This window comes from Cornus florida, unplaced genomic scaffold (assembly GCF_030987335.1).
Source record: "Cornus florida cultivar Cherokee Brave unplaced genomic scaffold, ASM3098733v1 CherokeeBrave_3.0.0_Hap2_Chr01, whole genome shotgun sequence".
NCBI classification, from domain to species: Eukaryota; Viridiplantae; Streptophyta; class Magnoliopsida; order Cornales; family Cornaceae; genus Cornus; species Cornus florida.
In genome coordinates, this window is record NW_026775571.1 from 55213808 (window position 1) to 55239857 (window position 26050).

At 34.2% G+C, this 26050-nt stretch overlaps 2 protein-coding genes and 1 long non-coding RNA gene across 3 annotated transcripts; 2 read left to right on the top strand and 1 right to left on the bottom strand.

The window, feature by feature from the left end:
* Positions 1-4924: 4924 nt before the first annotated feature.
* On the bottom strand, positions 4925-5467 carry LOC132272493 (protein LATE FLOWERING). The gene has a single exon (XM_059773635.1). The coding sequence runs from the start codon at positions 5465-5467 to the stop codon at positions 4925-4927; it is 543 nt and encodes a 180-aa protein (XP_059629618.1).
* A 4131-nt stretch (positions 5468-9598) lies between these two features.
* Positions 9599-23520, top strand: LOC132297965 (uncharacterized). Its single transcript, XR_009479488.1, has 3 exons — positions 9599-9923; positions 19594-19728; positions 23330-23520. It is a non-coding gene; the product is annotated as an uncharacterized LOC132297965 (long non-coding RNA).
* A 1670-nt stretch (positions 23521-25190) lies between these two features.
* Positions 25191-25625, top strand: LOC132272505 (uncharacterized). Its single transcript, XM_059773641.1, has one exon. It carries the CDS (start codon positions 25191-25193, stop codon positions 25623-25625), a length of 435 nt encoding a protein of 144 aa, XP_059629624.1.
* The last annotated feature ends 425 nt before the right edge of the window (positions 25626-26050 follow it).

Here is a 26050-nt window from a genome sequence, read left to right on the forward strand (position 1 = left end):
ATAGAAATAAAAGAAAGAAAGAAGGCATTTGTAATGAGAAATAAGAAAGGAAAAAATATATTTGTTAAGTTCAACTGTATTTGTGTTTGGAAAACCAAGGAAGGAAAATAAAGGTAAGAATAATTATAATGTTTCATTGTCTTGTCTTGTAAGTAATACAGATAAAGCGTTTTACCTGCTAATTATTGTTTTTTTAAAGAATAAATGATTAATATTTAAAGGGTTATAAATAATCTTTTTATTTAGGGAGCTGATATTCGCGCTCTGCTATTATTTTTTAAAATAAAATTATAAAAGAGTCCCTACCTTATTCAATGTTTAATCTTATATTTTCAATGCCATAGTCGTCTTTTGTATAGAGTGAAAACTCTTCCAATTCAATTTATTTGAGTCTTATCTCAAGTTATATCCCCTCTCAACTTTTAGGATTCATCACCTTTTTTTTTTTTTTTCGAACTTTAGATTTTTACGTTGTTGTTTTAACATATGTTTTGATTTTCAATTCAATTAAATATATTTTTTTCTATAACGTGATAAATTTTATTCATTTAAATAAAAATTTGTTTCCAACTAGAATACTACTAACTTCTTATTCTAATAAGATAACTTAATGTCGAATCTTGAACTTTTTCACTTTTATTTAACAATAATTTCTTCCCCGATCTTTGATTTTCAACTTCCTTGTAAGGAAAGTTCTCAAAACATTGGAAAGCCTTGAACATCTTAAGGGTAATGTTTTCACTATGATTATGTAATCCAGCCCAAACCCATGTTCACAAAGAAAAAGGGAAAGCAAACAAAGAAAGAAGGACCAGTAATACTCTTGGTTGAACACCTTTTTCAAGGAAGTAGAGAAGAATAGCAAGGACATTTACAGAATTTTTCCAGTCTCATCAGGGATTGTATCTAATATTTTTTTCATTAAATCCAAGATAAAATTCAGTTTTAAAGTAAATATTGATAGATTGATCCAGTATTTATAAGGATGCTCTAGATTTGTCTAATTCAACAAGAATAAATAATATGTTCAAAACCAACTCAAAATATATGTTTTTAAGAAGGAAGTAGAACAAAATAATTAAAAATAAAAAATACTATAATGAGATTTCCTTGTCTTCATTACGGAAATCTTTCATTTTTGTTTTTGAAGAGATGAATGAAGGTAATGTGAAGGAGAATTTAGCTAAGAATTTTAACCTTAAGAGAGAAGGACAATTATGGTAGTAACAATCAATTATTGTATAGTTTATGAACTGTTTTGTAACTTCATCTTAATTAGGAGAGAGAAGGAATGGAGCGAATCAGGATAATGGTGGGGTGCCATTATCAGCTCCCTTTATTTATTATTGTTGCCTGTCATTTCTTTTCATTCAGATTAATGATAAGAATTGGAGGCATCCTTCTAAATTTATGTAAGGGATGATGCCAATGACAACATCATCATATTTAATGACTCCCACTCACATAACATAGTCGCATGCATCCAACTTTCGAACTACTTATCATTAGTCCTTCCTTTCAATTCTTTTAATCCAAAGGAAAATGAAGCTTGGTTGTTTGTCGGCTTGGTCCAAATTCGGAACAAGCATTAACACTGTAATCCAAATGTCCTATTAGAGTGTCTTCGGTTGCATGGAATTGGATGCTCGGAATTATAATTGGTGAAATTTGAGAAAAATAATTAAGAACATTGAACCAAAATTGGCTCCAATTCTATGCAGCCGAACACACCGAAGTATTTAAACTCGAAATTCAGTTTTTTTTATAGAAATATACAGATGATATATCAATTCAAAGGCCAAAGGTTTAAGTGGTCGGATATCATTCTTCATTTTTGAGCTTTCTAAATCAAAACAAATGGCCAAAATGAATGATCCAATAGCTGGCCAATTAATATACTCAGTCTATGCATGGTTGAGTCTCCCCAATGGTATAAGTAATAAAGCAGAACTATTCCAAACTAATTTTGGCCAGCTTGAATGAGTCTAATACTTAGCTTCACCTTAGGAACATGAACTGTTATCTGTTAATCTTTATATGAAGTGAGCTTTACTTCAAAATGTCTCAGCTGGATGCAATGAATTTGATGACAATTGGATGTAATATATAATCCGACCATGCACCTAGTAATCGGTTGAATATGAGATCCTTTCTACAATGTACATACAATATATATTATATATGTAGAGAGAGAGAGATAACTAGCTAGATATATAGATACAGAGAGAGAGATACATATGATAAAACATGGACACACATTTTCTGCGTGATGAGTTACAAAAGTATTGCCTTCCATTGTTGAATTCATTAGCCTCCATGTGAACAGGCTTATGAATGCTCTCTCTATTAATACATACTAAAACATATTCATATATGGTAAAGTCATGAATAAAATAAAAAAAAGGACAGTAGTGATCATAGGTTGACACAACTAATTTGTTCTCAATCATCAATGAAAAAAAATCTTGAATTAATTTTAAATTTTTTTAGCTATTATTACTTAATTGTGGATACAATTAAATGAAGAACAACTTTCGAAAAAAATAAATTTACATGAAAAATCATATTTAATCAATTTGAAGATATTTTTTCCCCTCTCAGATATGAAGTATAAAACATTAATGCAATGAGAAGTGTCATTTCCTCCATCAATGCTACACATGGTACTGAAATGAAGTGGACATAGAGCTCAGTCCAAACTCTTCTTTTGCTCATGCCAAACTATCATATTCCAGTTTAAGCAAAGGAAGGGACACATCTACTATATATATATATATACATATATGTATGTATGTATGTATGTATGTAAATGCCAATTTCCCATCCTGTTTGTGGCATCATATCAAGGAAATAAGTTGTCTTTCTACAGCTTTGTTAATATCCCATGTGCACTACGTATGTCATCTTCAATTGGCAGCATCAATGCACACTTTGTTGGGTTTTTATCTTTTTACTGTCGAGGCATACTGAGCAAACAAAATTAAAGGGTTGGCCTTGTGATAAAGTCCTTTTCAGTAGATTTTATCTTTTTCAAATACAAGAGAAAACAGCATTTTCTATCTGATATTATGCATGTAGTGGATATACTAAATAAATTTCACGTAAAAACAAACAAGTTTAACCTCCACATATCATTAAAATTTGATGGCATTTTTTGAATTTAATGTTTTTGAACATTCACAACTTTGAATCCACAAAATTTAAGAAAAGAGTAGTCCGAAATATTACTAATCAGTGTATCTAGAAACTTTCTTATGATGAGAATCATGTGACGGTAACCAAATTTGAGTACACCAGAAGTTGCAGTTTCCCATGAGTACTATTCTATATCAGGCTCTTTTTCCTGCATTTTCTTCCAAATTACTTCTCACAAATTTCCACAAGAAACTAAAACAATAATGGTTATCACAAAATTATCATCTTTAGCTCTCATGCATGCTAACTTGAGAAACCATTTAAGGAAAATCCAAAATTGTGTCAGAATCTCAATTCTTGTTGCCTTAAGATGAACATGGTGGTATAAATACTTCGCTTCATTTCCGGGAAAAAAAAATGAACATGGTTCAAAGTTCATGCTTAAACATTCTCACATGCTAGAATTTTGTTTTGCTTATGAACAAATTAATTTATCAAAATAATGTTATGAAGATAGATTTTATTAATTCATAAAGAAAATATGTATATCCCACAGTCCCATACTTCTTATTCTCTAAGGTAGAACAACTGCTGCAATAACCCCTATATGAACCCTACTGATGTTCTATAAAACATAGCACAAAACTATCGACCTTTAAGTTGAGGAGAGTAGCATTAATGCATCGTGATATAAAAACTATGACCTACTTCTGATATAATTCAACAATTGAACTTCACTGATTCCAAATCAGTTTCACAAATTCAATTATTTCATTCTGCATTATAGATTGAAATTGTATAATGAAGATTCCACATGCATTAGCAGTTACTAATTAAAATTTTGACGATTCAACACACATGCACAAACACACACACATATTTACCCACAAAAGAAAAAAAACACACACACATATTGAGAGAGAGACTTTTGTTCATCTTTATAGAGAATTCACCCCCCCCCCCCCCCCCCCCCCCCCCCACACACACACACACACACACACACACATAGAAAATGCTAATCAACACTGACCTTCAAGAAAGTGGTACTACTCTATCACAGATAGTTGATGATGTTATGAAATCAAATGATATATAACATAGAGTGAGACATTAGAATTTTCATACTAACTAATAAAATTCAGTCACTCAAACTACTTAATGACAGCAGATTTTGGAAAAAAAGAAAAAGAAAAAAGAAGAAGAAGATGTAACCATTAATTTCCTTATCAGCAATGTAATTTCTAATTGCTAATGGCTCATTCAAGATATCAACCAATTCAACAAGAATTTAGATAACTAACACAATTTGAAAGAAGATACTATTAAGATGTAACAATTGTTCTCAAAGTAAAAAAACAAATCTCAACTAAGCAAAGAATTCAAAAGATAATGGAAGGAGAGAAGCAAAGTAATCTTGAATTCAAACATAATAACATTTATAGATGAAAGGTAAATAGTACTTGTCATGCAAGTCTCATGTGATCTCAAAATTTTGGCATAATACCACAAACAAGCTGTAAATTGGTCTACTTAAACAATTCATTAACCTACTCGATCATCTCTCCTTCTTCTTTCTTTCTTTTTTTTTTTCTTTTTTTTTTTTTTTTTTTTTTCCTGTATACCCAATCGAAGATCACATGTCTCTTCCTTTTAGACTTTACCCCAAGTGTAGCTATATTTAGTTCACACAAATTTCATGAAAATCAAGAAATAGCATAGCTGATCATGAAAGAAATTAATCACTCTTTGTACAAAATTATTAATATAGGGTATATCATAAAACAGTGAATTATGGCAAGTGACCGAGACGAAGCTCCAAATCCACTTCGTTCTCCTTCCTACCTTTCTTCGTATCCCTGCTATCTTGCGCATGTGGGGGGCTGATTTGCAGGCTTAGATTCGCACCCATGCTCTCATCATGCAGACTGAAAGGCTCGGACCTTGGGACCGGCAAATGATCATGTATATGGTATGGATGTGGAACAAAACTAGGGTTTGATGCCGGAAAATAGAACTGATCATAGTTCACCTGACCCCCCAAAGCTGCATAATGGTGTGGCCTTTCGCTTGAAATTGGTGCATAGTACTTGGAAGTCATGTAGTCTTGTTTGGATCTGGTTGAGACCGAAGAATCAGTAGGCTGCTTGGCCTTGGCCTTGTCTTTTCTGTGTATATTCATGTGCCCTCCCAAGGCCTGAGCATTAGTGAAACCCCTCCTGCAGAAAGTGCACTCGTAGGATCGACCAGTACCGGTATCATCATCGTTGACTTTAGCTTGCTGATCATTTCCGTCGCTTGAGGAGTCGGAATTTCCATGCTTGGCAGACTCCATGCCAAAATTAAGGTGTTGTTTTGAAAGTGGAAGAGAATAAGATAAATGGAGAATTAGGGTTTGAGATGGAAAGGGAGAGGGAGAGAGAGTGAAGGGTTTTATAGAGTGGATCAAAAGGTGTAGGGGACGAAAGAGACAATTCAAAGACATTGTCATTGCCACTGTTGCTTTTGTGTATTCTAATGAGGTTTCTATTTGGTCTTTGCTTATTGAGCTTTTTCCTTTTAGCCGGCTCTGTGACGTACTTTTCTTACAAATTTTTTATCCGTGTGTTTGTTTGTGTGTGTGTGTGTGTGTGTGAACAAGGGACTTGGTATAACTATCACTAGCCACAACTGGTCAGGACAACACAAGAATTGTTTCATATGAACTTAGCATTGAACAATTGCAACCCAAAAAAAAGAAAAAGGGAATTTAATTACACGTAAATTTGGTTTATTTGAAATGAAAATTTTGAAAATGTAGAAAAGATTAACAAAGGGAAGTCAATTGGTTCTAAAGATGGTCTATGCTCTTGTTAAAATATGTGTTCAAAATCACTATAAGAAATCTGCATGAAACTTCCTCTATTACATCAAGTTCAAATTTCCTTTTATTATCACAGTTAATGTACAAAAATATATCATTTTTAGTTCTTGACATGTGAAAGAATCTTTGAAGATCATTTTCGTAGGCTTGATAGGCAGCAATTGCGAATAGACAACCATGCTTCTCATGTTTACACAAACATATATTACACTTTTTTTTTTTTTACTTCACAATATTGTGTTTATATATGTTAATTAACCGGGTAAGAAAAAATATCTTACTTGATCCCCTTTCTTGCTTCATATATATATATATATATATATATTCATAAGAATGGTGTTATGGTGTAATGTAGATAATGCGAAATGCAATGGAGTGGGATCCACATGAATGCTACACAATTATATCATGTGAGTTTCATTATTGTATCACGTGAATGGGAATTGTTTGGCTTTTTATTCGGTTTATAAATTTCAAAAAAAAAAAAAAAAATTTCTACATATACATATATGTATATTTGTTTGAAGTCAAAGCAAATGTTGATTTGGTCTTGCTAGTACCAGTATACTACGTATACTGCAGTGTTACAGTCTTATTCATTTAATCAAGCTAGCACCATCTAAAGAACTGGCTAGAGAGAGAGTGTTCCAAAAAGAATCAATAGATGTAACACATCGGTTTTTTTAATTGAATTTCCTTCATATCTCATATGTCTTGTAGTGTGCTCACTGTTTAATTAGCTGGTGCCATTGAAATCAAATTAACACGGCTTTACGAACGCGTTTATCCTGGTATATATATACATATACATATATAGACACACACATGACTGTACTTTTTGCTTTGACCATGTCTTACAATGAAGTTAGACCAGAGAGACGGCCAGTTTTCTCTCACAACTACTCTTGATTTAAACCCTAGCTTTTGAACACAAGCAAGAACAAAATCCGAGTTTGGACAAATGGAAGTACTATAGCATGAATGATAATAACATAAGTGCATGGGGTTGGTATTGCTTCATTGCCAGTTCATTCTTGGCAATTAGCAAATATAATTTTGTGGGTTTGACCATAATTACATCCTCTATGGATGCATGTCCCCTACATCTCAGATCATACTTTGAGAATGAATATATACAATATACATATATATATATATATATATATAATACTTGTTATATAGGTGTGTAATAGCAATTCCTTTGGATGTCTCTCTTGGACACATATCAAACTTGCACATTCCTTATCTATTCTTTAATTTGGAGGTAATCATGATCAAGCCTTATTCAACATTGTACGAGCATTGTACCCAAAATTGGCTTATTGAAGAACTTTTTGATCCAGTCATAAATTACTTTGGGGGCAGAGTTATGCAGATAATATATGTGTACAAACTTTTTTCTTGGATGGTATCAGTCAAGATCAAGAGTAATAAATGGGATCTAGGTTACAAAAGTACTTCGCTATTGTAGAATGGTGCTATTGTGGCATAATTAAATTTTGTACGTATATACGTATATATGCATATACAATAAAAGAAACAAGCTACATAATATATGTTTGGAAGTCTCTCAATATATACAAACCATCAACGAGTGGGTGAAACCGATTGATATCCCTCACAGTGTAATTTATATGGTTAAATATATGATATATGTGAATTCCAGTTCTCTGCATAACCGATTGATATTTAACCAAAATTTGTCATTATCATCACAATCATATATGCCCAACCTCCTGCAACATGCTCAACCTCCTGCAACCTCCATCATTGAGAAATCCCATTGCTAATCACCTCAAACCTCCCTTTCTTCTACTGAATCATCATAGCACAACACCAAGCCAGATCCCAAAATCCTTATCCAAGCAATCTCAGCATCCAAACAAAACTACCACACAAGCGCAAAATAACCGCATTACACAACTACCAAAACAAACAACTCCCAAAGCCATCCTCAAAAGATTACCTCCTTCAATCACCTCCCAAACACAGGTATATCCTCCACCAATCCCACCTTCAGTATCTGGTCAACAACCTGTTCACTTTCCTTCCCCTACCACAAGACCAATATGGCCAGTTAACAATGTTGTACATAACAGAAATAAACCAAAGCCACCACAAACACAGTCTCAGCAACCAACCTCTACAGGACAGCTCCCTAGGAATTTCAATCCTCTGCTTTACTCATGTCCAGCTCACCAAATCGACAGACTGCAAGAGCAACTCGAGTGGAAGGATGACAATCTGGGGAAAGCAATGGAAATGTACAACCACCAAAAGAAGATCAATGCAGAGCTACAAGTTGAGCTTAAAAAGCTTAAGCTACAGCTCAATCACCAACAGTCTCCAGCAACTACTCCAGCACCTGTTCCACCTCCACCACTTCCCTCCACCACTGCTATGGATGCTCCTCCACCACTGGTGGCTGCAGGTTTGGTCTCGAATTCAAATTTGAATTTCAAATCTCTTTGTCTGGTCAACACCTCCATGCAGGCTACATCATCTCAGTTTCCCCAAAAAGGTAATAACAACACATGCTCTCCACATGGTACTTCTCCTACTCTCAACAACCAGCCTAGAAACATAGACCTACCACTCCCACATTATACACCAACAGACAAAACAGACAAATCAGCAGCTTTACCTAAAGACAACACACCTACTATACCAGTTATGGCACATCCAGCACATAAAACAGGTGCCCTACCAATAGATAACACAGTTAGCCCTCTACCACACTCTACATCTAATACATTGACCTGGTCAAATGTAGTCCAACTAGGTTCAAACAAAATGAAGTTCGAATACTTTGCCCCTACCTCTGAACACTCAACTGTCATTGAACCACCAAGAGAGGTTGCTGAAGAAGGTCTGGCTTTTTGGTCTTCCTACCACTTGGTGGGGTTTTCCACCCACAAGAAGCTTCCTCTAAAGGTTGTTTAGAATGCTGCATCAAAATTATGGGAATCCTTTGGGCTCACAGATACAATACTTGGGGAGGATAATTCATTTTCAGGTTCAAGTCTCCATCACAAGTGGATACTGTTCTCTCCCATGGCCCATCACTACAAGAAATATGAGTTTTAGTAACAGTCCTTTAGGGACAGTCTTAAAAACTGTCCCTAAAACATGCTTTTTTAGGGACAGTCTTTAAAAACTGTCCCTAAAACATGGTTTTTTGGCACAGTCTTTAAAACTGTCCCTAAAGACTTTAAAACTGTGCTTAAAACATTATTTTTTGGCACGGACTACAAAACTGTCCCTAAAACCATAAACAGCCTGTCCCCAATTCCACAAAAAAATAAAGCGGCAAAATTTAGCCTTCATCTATTGTTTGCCGCTTTTGTAAGAATTAAAATATAATATATAAAATTAATTTATTTCCATCAAACTATGTCGTTTAACATCTATTTACCTAAAGTCTTCAGTTCTCACGCCTCTTCCATCCTTATCCTCACGCCTCTTCCATTCTTTTCACTCTCAAGCCCTCACGCTCTCTTCCACTCTCACCCAATCGTTCCGACAGCCACATCGATCTAAACTCTTGGACTTTTGGAAAGAAATCCCGCGATACTGACACTTACAGGCGCAACTGTTAGAAGATTCAAGATGTAAGGGACGCGTTTAGGTGATATCCAGAGACTTTTAATCTTGAGGTATAACATTTTTTTTTCTTTCAAAATTTTAGGGATTATGCATTTTTCTTCGATTTTCAGAGAACCCCATCTTCGATTTGTCATTCATATAACCCACATCGATTTCATGATCCTCACCCTAGTTTTTTTTTTTTTTTTTTTTTTTTTTTTTTTTTTTTCTGCAAATACATGTTGTAGGGTTAGAAAATTACAAAAGGCCTAACAATCGAAAGGGTAAATTACAATCTGGAGTCAGCTTGTAGTCTGAGTGTGAATCGCTGTGGGAAATACAGGTTTGAGATATAACAAGTTCAATTTGTTATGTGCTTGTTAAAAAACTCGTTATGTGCTTATTACACTGTGAAATCACTTTGACAAAATTTGAATTCTGGGTTCTATTTAACTTAAATTATGATAATAGGTATTTGGATATAATACGGTTGTGTATACGTACATATCGATGTATATATATGTATCTATGTATAATCTCCTCTGTTTTATCTCTTTGATCTTATATGGTATCTTTTATACATCGGCTTTTGTGTTGCACAGTTTGCGTAATCAATGTAGCAAAAAAAATTTCATTATTAAAGTTCTAGGAAGATTGTTGATTTTCTAAAGTTCTTAATATTCCAAGGGAATATATAAAATGCATAATGCATAATGGTCATTCTAGAAAAAAGAACCCCACCAAGTTGGTTTTATAGAGCTAGGAACAAGGAAATTAGAGATTTCAACAGGTTTTCCATGCTCTCTCTCTCTTCCTTCTTTTTTTTTTTTTAATTTGTTTTTTTATTCTTCTATTTTTTTCTGCTTCAATTGTTGATTATCAAGCAGAATTGTGCATGCCAGCCTTGATTTAGCTGTTGCCCCTTTGTTTCAACTGTTACTCTATGTCTATTATATTATTCCCAATAAGTTATAGAAGTTTGATTTTTAGAATTGTTGTTTGAAAATTTTAAAGTAGTGTGATATTATAATATTGGCGGGTATTATATATATATATCTTCTCTATGAAAATGTTTGAAATATTATTTAAAAGATGTGCATAATCTGTCTTTTATTGTTTTTCTATTTATTATTTTTTTTAAAAGGTAAAATATATTTTAACTAATTTAATTGGAGAAAGTTTAATTCTTACACGTATGTATATGCATATACCTAGTTTAAATTTTTATTCTGACCAGTACATTTTCTGTCTCTAGTTTAGTTGGATGAACATGCTGATCTGCAAATGCAGGAATGTTCATGTTGTGCACTTATTGCTGAAAAGTTTGTGCTGACTTCACCAGAGATATTGGCTGGGAAAGGAATCAGCCAACTTCTGGTATGTAGTGCTTCTGAACTTGCAACTGCCAATTTCTTTTCTTATTTTTTCTTTTTCTTTTTTTTTTCTTTTTTTTTTTTTAATTTTATTTTATTCCGTTTAATCTTTTTATGTTTCATATATTCAATACCTACTTTGCCAAAAAAAAATTGCTGAGATGTTCCAATGCAGGACGTTGAAGGGAGCTATCAATATGTGCCCTTTCCCCCTCCGAAATATCCAACACAAACTGAAAAATAAAACTTCTGTTATGAATTCTTCTTAGGAGATTTGTAGATTTATCAACATTTTAGGATATGGGCTATCAACTTCCTGACCATGCCACTAAACGTAAAACTACATTAGGTCAAGATAGAATTGAAATGAAGTTAAAAGACAAAGAAATAAGTGAAATGAAGAGGTCACACTTATACTAAATAATAAATTTAATAAAAAAAAAAAATAGAATTACCCCATCTATATCATTCTTCTGTGCTCTAGTATTTTATTAGAAAAAAATATGAGTCCATTGATCCGGCACATATTTATATTCAAGTGATTTATGTAACATGCATCACAAACTATAAAAATTTAAAATTGTATATAGAAAGACATATATGCATCAACATTTAAATTGAGGAGGTATTTGCTCACACCAATTCTATTAGTTGATGCTTGGTAGAGCACCATAGTCATTAATAAGATTAGGTTGAAGCAGACTTGATGTAGTATAGTTATCTTTCTAGGTTAGGTCTGTGCTCGTTTGTTTTGCATATTTATTAGTGTAACTTCTAAAATTAAGCAAGCAAGGATGGAAGATGAAGATAGTATTCGGTCCTTCAAGGACTCAGAATGACTCTGTAATGCTAGGTGGTATGACTTTAAGCAGAATAAAATTTTCGCATGCTGTATTGTCATTGCTTGTCATACTAGTTCTCCCCACATTTTTACAACTGTGAGTTCAGGTAGGAAGAAAATCTTTTTTGAACTATGTTGGCCAGAAACAATCAAGCATCCTTAGTTTTCATGAACATCCAAATGCCACATTAATTAGTTGCAGCATGTTGCTTCTATCCTTGCTCTATCTTTTGTTTGATGACTTCTTTCCTTGTGATGATCAGGTTTGCAGAAGTGATTATTAGGTGTTTCGAAGAGAATCTCGGGCTTGGAGGAGGCCAGCTATCAGAATCAGGAGGTAATCTAAACCCTTATATATTCTGTGATGTGTTCCTTATATATTTTGTTATGTGTTCCTTATATATTTCTTGAGATATAGTTGAAATAGGCTTTTTGTTTGTTCTTACATTGAGATTGGGAAAGTAAAAACAGAGAAAGTGATTGAGCTGAAAAGTTTTATTGCTCATGCCCCCACAGTTTGAAAATGAGAAATTGAAAGAAAGGAAAAACAAATGATATATTGATTGTCAAGTTTGTTTTCGTGGCTGGCAGAATTGGATTTTTATTTTGAAAATTTCGTTATATGGTTGATTGTTTAATTACAATTCGCAGAAAGATAATTTATTTTTTCGTTGCAATGATTAATAACATTATGTAGATTACCCGTCACAAAGGGTTTTATTTTGGAATTCAAAAGCCAATTTTATCTTTGGCTTAAATTAGTCATTCACATTTGGACCAAATTTGAAAACTGAATTTTTAAAAACTTGGGCCAGCTTTGATCAACCCAAGAGCTTTTAAGTTTCAGATTTCTTGGTCATGTTTCACCAAATTTTAACTGAGCTATTAATTTTTTTTTCTTTCTTTCTGATTTTATGGTTGGATTAATGGAGTTTAAATAGGATTTATCACTACAAATTTTCAACAAACTCTGTTTCAACAACCATATTTTCTGATTTTGACGATGTGCCTAGTTCAAGAGATTGAGCAGGGAGATATGAAGAAAAACATAGCTTAAACAGGGAGAGATAAAACTAAATTGGACCGGGCTAGCGTTTGCAGAAGAATAAGAAGTTGCTGTCCTTTATATTATTATTATTATTATTTTTTTTTGCTTTTGCTCTTCTCCTATTTACTCCAGATTTTGGTTAAAATAACAGCACTAGTCATTAAAATTGCTTCTCTTAGTTTTTGGCTGTTGGTGTTCTCCTATTTACTGGACAATTTTTTTCCATTGTTTGAATTGTAATCTTGCAATGTTGTAGAAGATTTTAAGTCAGTTTGTAGTGCAGTGGTAGAAGTCTTTTTCGCCCCTTGTTTAATAAGTTTTGAATTAAACAAATTAGACTGACTACAGTAAACTAAAACCGTATTTTTCTACAGTATACCATAAACAAATTAGAAATTAATTATCTTAAGACTTACCCAAAGCCATGGTGAGAGGGCTATAAACAATTTGCTAACTACTGCCCCAAATTTGAATATTTGGAGCTGATGAATCCCTTCTCAAGCCTCCAAAAAAGATACAATATAAATAAGACTAAATATTTAATGGGGAATAAGTAGAATCAAAATTTACAAGTTTGGCATGCCGACAAGGAAGGGAAGGAAACATTTTTGTGATGGAGTTACTCGACCTTCTTTTTATCCCAAGCCTTCAAATGACAATTAATTTCTCAGAAATATTAGGAGAGGTTGCCAGAGAAGATGTCATTGAAACTGAAGAAGTAAAAACAAAACAAAAAATGACATGATTACTCTTTTCCACTGTTATACAACCTAGAATAGAATCAATCATATATTCATATTGAATAAAGATTTAAATCTCCATTCCATCACTCATTTTATATCCATCTAATGTTATCCAATACCATTATTACATGAACTCAAATTAATAATGAAACAGTTAACTAAATAACAATAAAAATACAGCGAAAAAATACTTTAACAAATTTCAATTACCAAAAAAACCAATAGAATTACAGAGAAATTCTATTATGTGCGCTCCCATTCTGGAAACCCTTATCATCTACACAACTTCCAAGATCTACACCTCCATTTCTTTAACACCCTCATCTCTAATTAGAGTTAAGGGTTCCCCAATTTCATGAATATCCAGAAAGACATCTATGTCTATACAACCTGCATACACCTGAAACATCTAAAGTGCATCTGAATCTTCCTCTATCATCCTCTTTTCATTGGGTCAGAAGATAGATCTAGGAAATTATACCTACCAGTGTCTATAATACTAATGCCATGTGACTATGGCAGTGAACCAACAGAGTATGAAGAAACTCCATTTCTTAATTACTATGTCTTTCAATTTTCTTTAACTGTATTTCACTCTTTTTTTTTTTTTTTGGTTCTTTTTTAAAGAAATGATAAGACGGTTCTTACACTCATTCATTGTTCCTTCCATGATGGGCTCCACACACTTATATACATGCATATATATATATATATATATCCTTTATTAACTCTTGATGGATATATGTTCTTTTTTTTCTTTTATTTTTTATTTTTTTTGTGTACATTTAAGCAGTTACATGAATAAGTCTTAGATTCATCATCACACTAGGGGAAGTGTAAAGTATTTTGATGGCATACATGACTTCATTGATGTGGCTAGGCGTCATGCAGAAGTAGACGGTAGGTCCCGATGTCCATGTCGTCGTTGCAAAAATAGGACTTATCATCAAATTGAAGAAGTTAAGTAGCATCTCTTGAGAAATGGGATGGACAAGGGGTATACCAATTGGATATCACGGGGAGGCTCGTCAAAGCAACAATAATGTTAATATTGATGCTAATGTCAGTAGGGAAAATGTCCACGATGAAGATGGAAATGTAGATAATGTGTTTGAATTGTTGGATAACATACAAATGGGAAACTTCACTAATGCACCACAACAAGAAGATTCGCCTGAAGTTGATGTTGGAGGAGGAAGCTTTGATAGATTGTTAAATGATGCACAATGTGAATTGTGGCCAGGTTGTGAAAAATACTCTAAGTTGTCAGCGATATTAAAGTTGTTCCATGTGAAGGTTACAAGCCGAATGAGCAACAAATCATTTGACATGATGCTTGATGCATTTAAGGATATGCTTCCCGATAATAATGTGTTACCAAAGTCTCATTACGAGACTAAAAGCTTGTTACGAGACTTGGGTCTCGGATATGATTGTATACATGCATGTAAACATGATTGTGTTCTATTTTGGAGGGAAAATGCAAGTAAAGAAAATTGTCCACAATGTGGTGAATCGAGGTATAAACCTCACGAAGGTAAGGGTAAGAAAATCCCTCAAAAGGTTCTCCGGCACTTCCCATTGAAATCAAGACTTCAACGGTTGTTTATGTCAAAGATACAGCCTTAGATATGCGGTGGCATAAGGAGAAACGTGTGAAGGAGACAAATGAGTTAAGACATCCAGCTGATTCAAAAGCTTGGGAGGATTTTGATAGTAAGCATAGTTGGTTTGCTGCTGATCCTCGTAATGTTCGTGTTGGATTAGCAATTGATGGATTCAATCCATTTGGAAATATGAGCAATGCGTATAGTATGTGGCCTGTGATGATTGTGCCTTACAATTTGCCACCTTGGATATGTATGAAGGAGCCATATATATTTATGTCGTTGCTTATTCCTGGTCCAACATCGCCTGGTAATGATATTGATGTGTACATGCAACCTTTGGTTGAAGAGTTAAAAGAATTGTGGTGGGATGGTGTGATGACATATGACGCGTACAGTAAAATGTAACTTTAAAATGCATGCGGCAATGATTTGGACCATTAGTGATTTTCCCGCCTATGCGATGGTATCTGGATGGATGACAAAGGGTTATCTAGCATGTCCGAATTGTAACAAAGAAACATGTTCTTGTTTTTTGAAACACGGACGTAAGATATGCTACTTGGGAAGTCGTATGTTTTTATCGTTAGATCACATTTTCAGAAACCATCACAAGCAATTTAATGGCAAAAGTGAAGACAAAGGGCCACCAAAGCAGTTGACGGGTGATGATATTCTAGAACAACTTAACCTCATACCCGAGGTTAGTTTCGGAAAGGGGCCAAATAAAAAGAAGCGAACTCGTGAGGAATTTGAACTTAACTGGACGAAGAAGAGTATTTTCTTTGAACTACCTTACTGGAAGACCATTTTGTTGCGGCACAACCTGGATGTTATGCATATAGAGAAAAATATATGCGATAGTGTGTTGGGGACATTATTGGACATTGAAGGGAAACTAAGGACACATTCAAAAGTCAGTTGGATTTAGAAGCAATGGGGATTAGAAAAGAACTCCACCTGAGACGTAATGGTGAAAAATTTGAGATGCCACAAGCGCGCTACACATTGTCAAAGAATAATAAAAGACAACTATGTGAATGGCTAAAATCAGTTAAGTTTCCATATGGCTATGCATCGAACATAAGTCGGTGTGTGAATGTTAATAATTGTGAGATATCTGGATTGAAAAGTCATGACTCACACGTTCTCTTACAACGTCTCCTCCCTATTGCTATACGAGGATTCTTAAATTCAGATATTTGTAACACAATAGTTGAGCTTGGTTTATTCTTCAAGGAATTGTGTTGTCGAACTGTCAAAGTGGATGTCTTAGAGGCAATGGAAAGGGACATTGCTGTTATACTAAGTAAGTTAGAGATGATATTTCCTCCGTCATTTTTTGACATTATGGTGCACTTGGCTCTGCATTTGCCGCGTGAAGCCATCATCGCAGGCCCTGCACAATATCGATGGATGTACCCGATTGAAAGGTGCTGTATATTTTTAGTAAACCAATATTTTTTTTAAACAAGTTTTATTAGTTTGTTATTAAATATTATTGGTTTGATTAACGGTTATGTAGATTTTTGCATACTCTCAAATTGTACGTCTATAACAAAGCACGTCCGGAAGGGTCTATTGCGGAAGCTTACGTGGACGATGAGTGCCTCACATTTTGTTCAAAATTTCTTGGAGGGATTGAGACAAGGTTCAATAGAGAAGAAAGAAATAGTGAGGGGAACTACAACAATAATTGGTCCACATTTATGATCTAAAGCAAGTGGTTCGACCGATAGGAGCACAAAGTTTGGACATATTGCCCCGTGCGGACATAGAGATGGCCCGATTGTACGTTTTACAGAATTGTGAAGATGTTTTGTCATATGAAGAGTAAGTAACTCATTGCATGTCATATCTTGTCAGTTTCTATGAATATATAGTGTATTTCTTAATACATGTATACAATTGTATCATTAACATAATGTAATTGTTTAGAAAACACAAGGTAGAACTTGAGAGAGAAAATCCGCGCAATGTTCCTCAAAGACATGCTAAAGAATATTCGAGGTGGTTTGAAACAAAAGTAAGTCCATTATGCACCTATTGTACTTAATTAAATAAAATTCGTTAATTTAATTAAAATGAACTGTCATTCATTTATTTAACACTACACTTCTTTTAATAGATAAAGGAAATGCGTCATCATCAAAAGGAAACAACTTGTGATGATCTGTATTCATTAGCGTGTGGACCTCAATGTTTAGTAAGTCGATATTCCGCGTGTATTGTAAATGGGATTAGGTTCCATACTAAGGAAAGGGAGCAAAATCGACAAACACAGAATAGTGGCGTGTTAGTGAAAGGAGAAGACCAAGATTACTATGATGCCCTAACAGATATCATTGAGTTAAGATATCCTCTTGGTAGAAAAATTTTTCTTTTCAAATGTGATTGGTTCGATGTTAGGATTGGTACCGGTGTACATAAAGATACCTATTTCACAAGTGTAAATGTAGCCAGTAGAGCGTACAAAAATCAGCCGTTTGTGTTAGCAAATCAAGCATTGCAATGCTTCTATGTCAAAGACAACAAATTACAAGGGACGTGGGAGGTAGTTCAAGATATAACAAGTAGAAGCTCGTTTGATGTACCTGAAAAAGAGGGTGAAACAGGAGTACATGATGAAATGCTCAACACTACAGCATACCAAGAGAGCGAACCAAGCATCGTGGATGGAGTTGTTGAAGCGGGCTTGGACATGGATTTATTCCCTTTGAACAGGGACGATTTGGAGGGTGAAACTCTTGATGCTGAAATGATTCAAAAATGTAGGGGTGAAGCAGCCATTAATGATGACTTTTGGGATGTTGAGAATGATGAAGCTCTTGACATTCAATATAGTTCAGATGAGGAACCAGAATTAATGTCTGAAGATGATACTGATATGGATGACATGTGAAGCTTTTTATTCTTGAGCATGTACCTCATTTTATTGTTTTATGATTAATACTTTAAGTGACCAGCTGAATTATATTACCGAGCTTTATCTTTTGAGTTACTTTTTGTTTAAATTTCTCTTTAAGTATTGTTTCTGTGCTTCATTAATTTGCAGCTTTGATTTGGTTGACTAAATTAATTGTTATATTTAAGCATTTACTTTTTTTTTTGGGTTTATGATTATATTTAATGTGATCTATTCAGTTATATTGCCTCTAATTATTGAATTTTTTATTCAATGGAATTATGTAAATATGAAATGATGACTCATAATATATTTTGCATATGCTTGTTTATTTTGATTTAATTTCACTTGATTCTTCATATCAGCTTGTAAACTAAATTATGGACACCTCCGAGGAACCGATGTGTAGAGTTTTAAGGTCCCGCAGGGCTGAAACTGAGCAACCATCTACAAGTTCACCTCCTACACAACCAAGTGGATTAGGTGAAGATAGGAATTCAACAAATAAAAGAATGGAAGGTGATGGTAGTAATGAGCAGATAGGGCCACAACCAAGTGGAGGTAATTATGCTTCATCATTGATTAACCATAAGTTCTTTTGTAAAATGCCTACGCTTTAATTAAGATGATAAATTTTTTTTTCAGGTCCGATACGAAAAGGGCGTGGAAGAGCAAAAAATGAAGCCTTGCACAAAATTAATGAAAACAATTGGCCAGTTCCAGTTGAGTTTGGAGAGGGTTATATTAAACCTGTTGGTTTAAATAACAAATTATGGACGGCTGAGGTTGGCATTAATACACGAGATACCGAAGCCCTTCTAAAGTATAAAACGTGGAGGGATGTTCCAGATTTTGAGAAAGAGGTCTGCTATGACCATTTGAAGGTAATGATAACCATCATTTAATGCTTGTTTTGGTAAAAAAAAAATCAGAGATTACTGGTCCAATTGGTTACAAATTATAGCTTACTTTAATTTTACATTATAAAGGAGGTCTTTGGAGTGGATGCATACGCAAATGACATTGATTTTAAGCGAGTAAATATAGGAATTTTCAGCGCGTTGAGGAAATATAGATATAAATTGAAGTGTCATTTTGAAGAGCATCTTCCGATTGAGAATGCACGCCGCCATCCTTACAATGGTATTGGTAATGCTGTTTGGGAAAAATTGTGTGATACGTGGATGTCACCTAAATTTCAGGTTCAATTTCTTAACTACTTGTTTTTACTATTTAATATAATAACTTCATTCACTTGTTATTTAGGTTTCCTAACTTGTAATATTGTTTGAATTACTACTTAGGAAATAAGTGCAAAAAACAAAGAAAATCGTTCCAAGAATGAGGTTCCACATTATTCTGGATCAATGTCCTTCGTCAGACGTTACGATGATTGTGTGCGTAATATACGAAACAATAATTATAAATTTTTTATTTTATATTCTACGTTCTAAACCATATATTTGTCTAATAGTCACTATTACTTTGTACTATAGGTCAAACTCAAAGAAAGGCAGAGCCAAGAAGATGAGGATGGTGAAAGGGAAGAGGATCCTGCTATTCGTTTGTACAAGGACACACATTTTAAGGAACAAGGTGGATGGGCACACGAGAAAGCTAAGAGGAATTTTGTAAGTTAACTATAAGCTAGCATGTTAGATTATGAAATTTGGATCTCATAATATTGTCCACATTGATTGATTGTGTTGGATTTGTAATTTATCTGTTTTGCATAGTTCAAATATGTGTCTTATATCTAGGGTAGAAATCTGGAGATTTAATAACAACTCATGCCAAATAAATGTTCTATCCCCTTACATTCCATAACTCCAAGATACTTCAAGTCTAGAAACCCCTCACCATCTCTGTCTTGACTCACATTCTTTAAAATTTCCACTTCTACTAAATACATACATGAGATCTTTGGATGTATCATGAAAATTAATGAATCAGTCCATTAATTGGGGTTTCTTGAATTAAAACTTGTTTAGAGTAAAGATTAATTTTAATTAGGGTTTCGTCAATCTTGGTTGTGACTGAAAATTATACCTATAGCAGGAGAGAGAAGAGAGAGAATGGAATAGCTTGTAAATGGAAGCCTCACTTTGCTCTAACAAGTAGTGACCCATTTATATATATATATGAATATATCTGTCTGTCTGTCTGTTTGTGTGTGGGGGTGTGGAGAAAATGAGGTGATTTTCCATGAAGCAGCCCTTTTATGCATAAGGTTTATGTGTGGTTGTTACATATATATATATATACACACTTTTATGTTTTATGATTATCTAAATATATATGTAGAGAAAGTGAGAAGTGATTTTCCATGAAGCAAGGACTTTAAAAGCTGAAGCTTTATGTGGGGTTGCACATATATATAATATATAATTATCCGTATTCTTTTATTATGTTTGGGTGGTTGTAACTTTGAAAATCCACCAAAAACATAAAATCCCATTTGTAGGAGTGTTAAAGAAAAGATGAATGTGACCTCTTTTTTTTGGTAAGTATTGTTGTTCCCTTTTTTATTCTCTTCCTTTTAGTTAGTTTAATTATGTGATATGAAGGCTTCAAGCTACTTTATCGATCAGCTCCTGTAGGAAGGTTATCTTATATATAAAGCATATTCCTCTATTTAGATGGGGTCAACTGTAGATCCTGTTGTCATCCTACTATATCTTGAGCTGTATTTGTTCTCTCTCTCTCTCACACACACACACAACTTCAGTAAAAGCTGTCCTAGATACTCTTAGAACGTCATGTTATATTTTATTAGTTAATTTCTTGAATTAAATAGACAAGAAATCAAAATCTGATTTATTGTTATAAGTTTAATAGCTTAGTTTTGGGATAGTAGAGAATCACTATTTACCTATTACATCAATATGTCTACCTATGACATTATTAGATCATCAAATATTTTTCAGACATTATTTTAGATCTTCAAATCTAAATTAACTGCATTTTATGAGATATCAAATCTCCTTTGTAGGACCCCTAAATTCATAAAGATTGGCATTGCGTGGTGTTCCTGGCTGGTTTCTCTTCTTTTTGAGAGCTGAATTTAGATGACAGAGAGGGAGGAGCTGAATTTAGATCACATATTTCTCCTCGAGTTTTCACCCTAGGCTCAACCATGTGATAGTAGAGAATGCCATATTTATTCAATGATTCAGCCATATAGAGGCCAGGAGCCTCTGGATTTGAGTCTCCGGATTCCATAAAATCTGCAAAGGGAAAGAGCCTTATTCCCAGTCTATTCGCTCCTATCTCATTAGCAATAAGATTTCATTCTCATTCCAAGCACTACAGAAAAGACAATCTACAACTTGTTCTAGCCTTGTATCAGGTTAACTACTTTCTTCTTTCTTTTCCTTTTCTTCGGACTACAAAATTGAGATTATAAAAACTCTAAATTGATTAATTTGCTCTGTAGATTCATCTACACTCAATAATCTCAACTATCAAAATTTCTTCTATTTATGCGCATATGTGAGTTTATATATACATCACTGGTCTTGCATATTCTGAGAAGTGGCACACAAAATATATTCTTGATTAATTTGCTCTGCAGTTTCAACTACTCTGTGAGTCTGTAACCTCAACTATTATGACATTTTAACCTATATATCTATGTGAAATTATATATATACACACACATACACTTTTTGGAATTGCATCTATCAGAAAATTATATACAAACGCACACATACATATTTTAGAGAGAGATGAGAGACTCACAGGGTTAATTCCTTGCTCCTCTTTGATCTGCGTCTCTGCACTCGGAATCGGAAGTTGTGGACTCTATTATATGTTATTCACATTACACATCAACTTAAAATTTGGGCAGCTCAATAATGGATTCCATTCATGTCAAGCTGTCATTTCAGACGCCCAGAGTGGCTTTTTTGCAGTAGATATAATCATTTCATTTATATGAATCAATGTTTCTACTAAAGGTCAAACTGAATTCATGTTGGGGCAAAACTGCTCGATCAAACCTTGGGACCTTGATAGAAAGAGTGGAAAACTTAAGTTCAATTCAATCCATAAGTCATTGGGTTTGTCTTTCCTAAACCAACCTTATCATAATTAGGTTGATGGGTTTAGCTTCTAAAATCAAGTTGACATGAAGATCTTGAAGTCGACTCAATTATTTTGGTGACTCTTGGAGCTTATAGGTCGTATGTCTCCAACCATATTGTGTTTGCACGATTGACTTTATTATCATTAATAGTGATAGGAGATTCTAAGTTTATTATTCAATTAACGTATATATATATATATATGACGAGCTAAAAGCTTTTTTTAGCTTTTATATGTATATTCATATGACGAGCTAAAAGCTTTTTTTAGCTTATTAGAAAAATATATATAGGTTGATGTTCATCTTTTTCAAATTTATAAGGTCAATACATGGACTCCCAAATGCACTAATTCAAATACCTTCTTTTTTTTTTTTTTTTTGGTTATGCTAATATAAAACATTACGCTTATTCTTTTATTTTACCAAACAACTCCAGAGCACAAAAAGACTGGAAAAACAAAATTGGAACTTCACTGTGGCCCCAGAGCCCACCATTAGGATTTTGGAGAGATAGTTGGTTTCTACTAAATGTCAAAATGCATCATTCCTTTTTCATATCAAATTTGGCTATGTGGGTGATGGAATCGCACAACTTGCAACGGGGACAACATGGGCAGCCATTTACCATGTTTGAGAAAGTGCCTTACAGTTGCAAGTTACAGAAAGTGCCTTGCGTTTTGGCTCCATTCTAATCTATTAGACTACCAGAACCTTAATGATTTGATCATCCATTTTGCAGTGATGGATACTTTTTGTGTGTTAAACTCGTATCAGACCACATTATAATGATAATGGAGAGTCTTTGTGAAAAAATTAGCTCTGTCAAACCCATGGTTTGTTTGCTAATATTTTTCTGGTGCACCAACTACCCACAAAGTTTCTAACAATAATTTAGACAGTAGTGAGCCTTAAATTTATTTAAATGTCCGAATTTTTTTTCTATTTGTTGAGAAACAGCATGTCATACAAGAAATGGCATACAAGAAATGCCATTGTTTACTGTATGCGCGCATGTTATAAACCGAATCACTTTAATCTCTCTATTATTATGTGCTGGTGCATTGGTGATTACATTTTCTGTTATTACTTGATTTATTCCTATGCCATATTTTTTTAATTTGATAGCGAACTTAAATATTTTGTAGGATGCAATGAAAGAAAAGGTTGCACAAAATTCTCAAAATTCTGATGGTACGAGTCCATCCATAAATGATGTTAAGATAGTACAAAACCAACTAGGCATAAGGAAGGGATATTGCCGTGGATTCGGACATGGTTTCGTGGCTCCAAAGCGTCAGCGTGCCTCTTCATCATATGATGAGGCTTCTAGGAAAAGGGCCGAAATTGCTGAAGAAAGAAGTGTACAAATGGCGGAAAAAATAGAAAAACTTGAGAAGATGCTTGAGCAGTACCAACAACAGCCGCCACCATGGTTCCTCCAATATCAGCAGCAGCAGCAGCAGCCGCCACCATGGTTCCTCCAATTCCAACAGCAGCAGTAGTCGCCACCATGGTTCCACCAACAACAGTCTCCATCAGATTCCCAACAGCAGCAAACCGCACCAAATTGGCATCAACAACCACCGCCACCTCCAGCAGACTCGTATTTTCAGCAGCCGCCACCAACAACAAGATGGCAATATCAGCTGCTGCCACCAACATGGTCTCATCAGCAAGCACCACCACAACCACCAACAGAATGAATAATGGATCTTGAAGAGGATGGAACAATTTTTTGTGCTACCACATGGTTTTAGTTTTTGTTTAGAAAACTAGAGATTTTATATTTTATGGATCTTGAATATATATATTGTGGATTGATTTTATTCTATGGATAGTAATATTTTTTTGAATGTTATTGTGGATCTATTTTGTATATGTTTTGTATGTATGTATCCGGAATGGTTAAATTCACAAATTAAGCATACAATATATATATATATATATATAGACGGTTTAATATAATAATTATAATTAAAAATAATGTATTAGGGACGGTCCTGACCGTCCCTAATACAATAATATATTAAAATATATAATTAAATTAATGTATTAGGGACGGTCTGACCGTCCCTAATACAATATATGAAAATATATAATTAAAAATAATGTATTAGGGACGGTCCTGACCGTCCCTAATACAATAATATATTAAATATATAATTAAAATAATGTATTAGGGACGGTCCTGACTGTCCCTAATACAATAATATATTAAAATATATAATTAAATTAATGTATTAGGGACGGTCTGACCGTCCCTAATACATTAATATATTAAAATATATAATTAAAATAATGTATTAGGGACAGTCCTGACCGTCCCTAATACAATAATATATTAAAATATATAATTAAATTAATCTATTAGAGACGGTCGGACTGTCCTTAATACAATATATGAAAATATATAATTAAAAATAATGTATTAGGGACGGTCCTGACCATTCCTAATACAATAATATATTAAAATATATAATTAAAATAATATATTAGGGACGGTCTGACCGTCCCTAATACAATATATATTAAAATATATAATTAAAAATAATGTATTAGGGACGGTCTGACCGTCCCTAATACAATAATATATTAAAATATATAATTAAAATAATCTATTAGGGACGGTTTGTCCGTCCCTAATACAATAATTATAATTGAAAAATTATGTATTAGGGACGGTCTGTCTGTCCCTAATACTCTAGTTTTTGGGGACAGTCATTTAAACTGTCCCTAATTCGTACCTTATTAGTGACAGTCTTGGCCGTCCCTAAAAAGTTTTAGGGACGATGTTATTTGGGACAGGTTGGACCGTCCCTAAAGGTCAAAAGTATTAGGGACGGTCAACTTTGACCGTCCCTAAAGCTCTTTTGGCACGCAACTTTTAGTGACGGTCCAAACTGACTTTTAGGGACGTATTTGGTACTTTTAGGGACAGTTTCGACTGTCCCTAAAACCCGAATTTCTTGTAGTGCATGGTGGATTGCTGGGCACCCCTTCTCACTAATGAAATGGAACAAGGTCAACCAACCTCAACAAACTCAACTAGGCTGCTTACTTATCTGGACTAAGTTCTATAATGTCCCACCTAATTACTGGACTGCAAAGGGGCTAAGCCACATTGCAAGCATTGTTGGAGAGCCTTTATATGCTGATGAAGCTACAGAATCAAGGATCAAGCTGAAGTTTGCTCAAATTTGTACTAACATAGACCTCAGCAAGCCTATCAAACAGGATGTTCAACTCAGAATGAATGATCTGTCCTTGGTGGAAATTAGAATTGAATACCAATGGTTGCCAAAAATTTGCTCCAAATGTAAGGCACTCAACCATTCAGAAGCCAACTGTCCTCTTACCTATATCAATCATCCCCATAGGAAGGGTGTTGTCAGCAACGATCAAGACCTTCTTCCCCCAAAAACAAGGATCACAGCCCTATAATTCAACCATCCATTGAGTGGATTATAGTAAAGAAGAAGAGGAACAAAGGAACTGCAATGGTTACTAAGCCCTCATCCCTCCCCATAGCTAAAGCTTCAAATGTTAACCAATTTTCTCCACTACATCAGCTCGACACCAATATGGAAGACTCTACAAATAACCTTATCTCACCATCTCCATCACCACAAACCCCATCATCCAACAATACAATTGTCAGTAACTCCATCTCTTACTCACAATCCCATTCCACATCTCTATCCCCACCACACTCACCTTTATGCAGCAGGAAGCTCAATTTCTCCTCACCAAAGTCCACTCCAACCACCACTCACAAACAAAACTCACCATCCACACTAGTCCAATATTCAACCTCCACTGTCTCTCCATCTACACCCTTCTAGTACAAGAAGCTCAAGGAACATAAA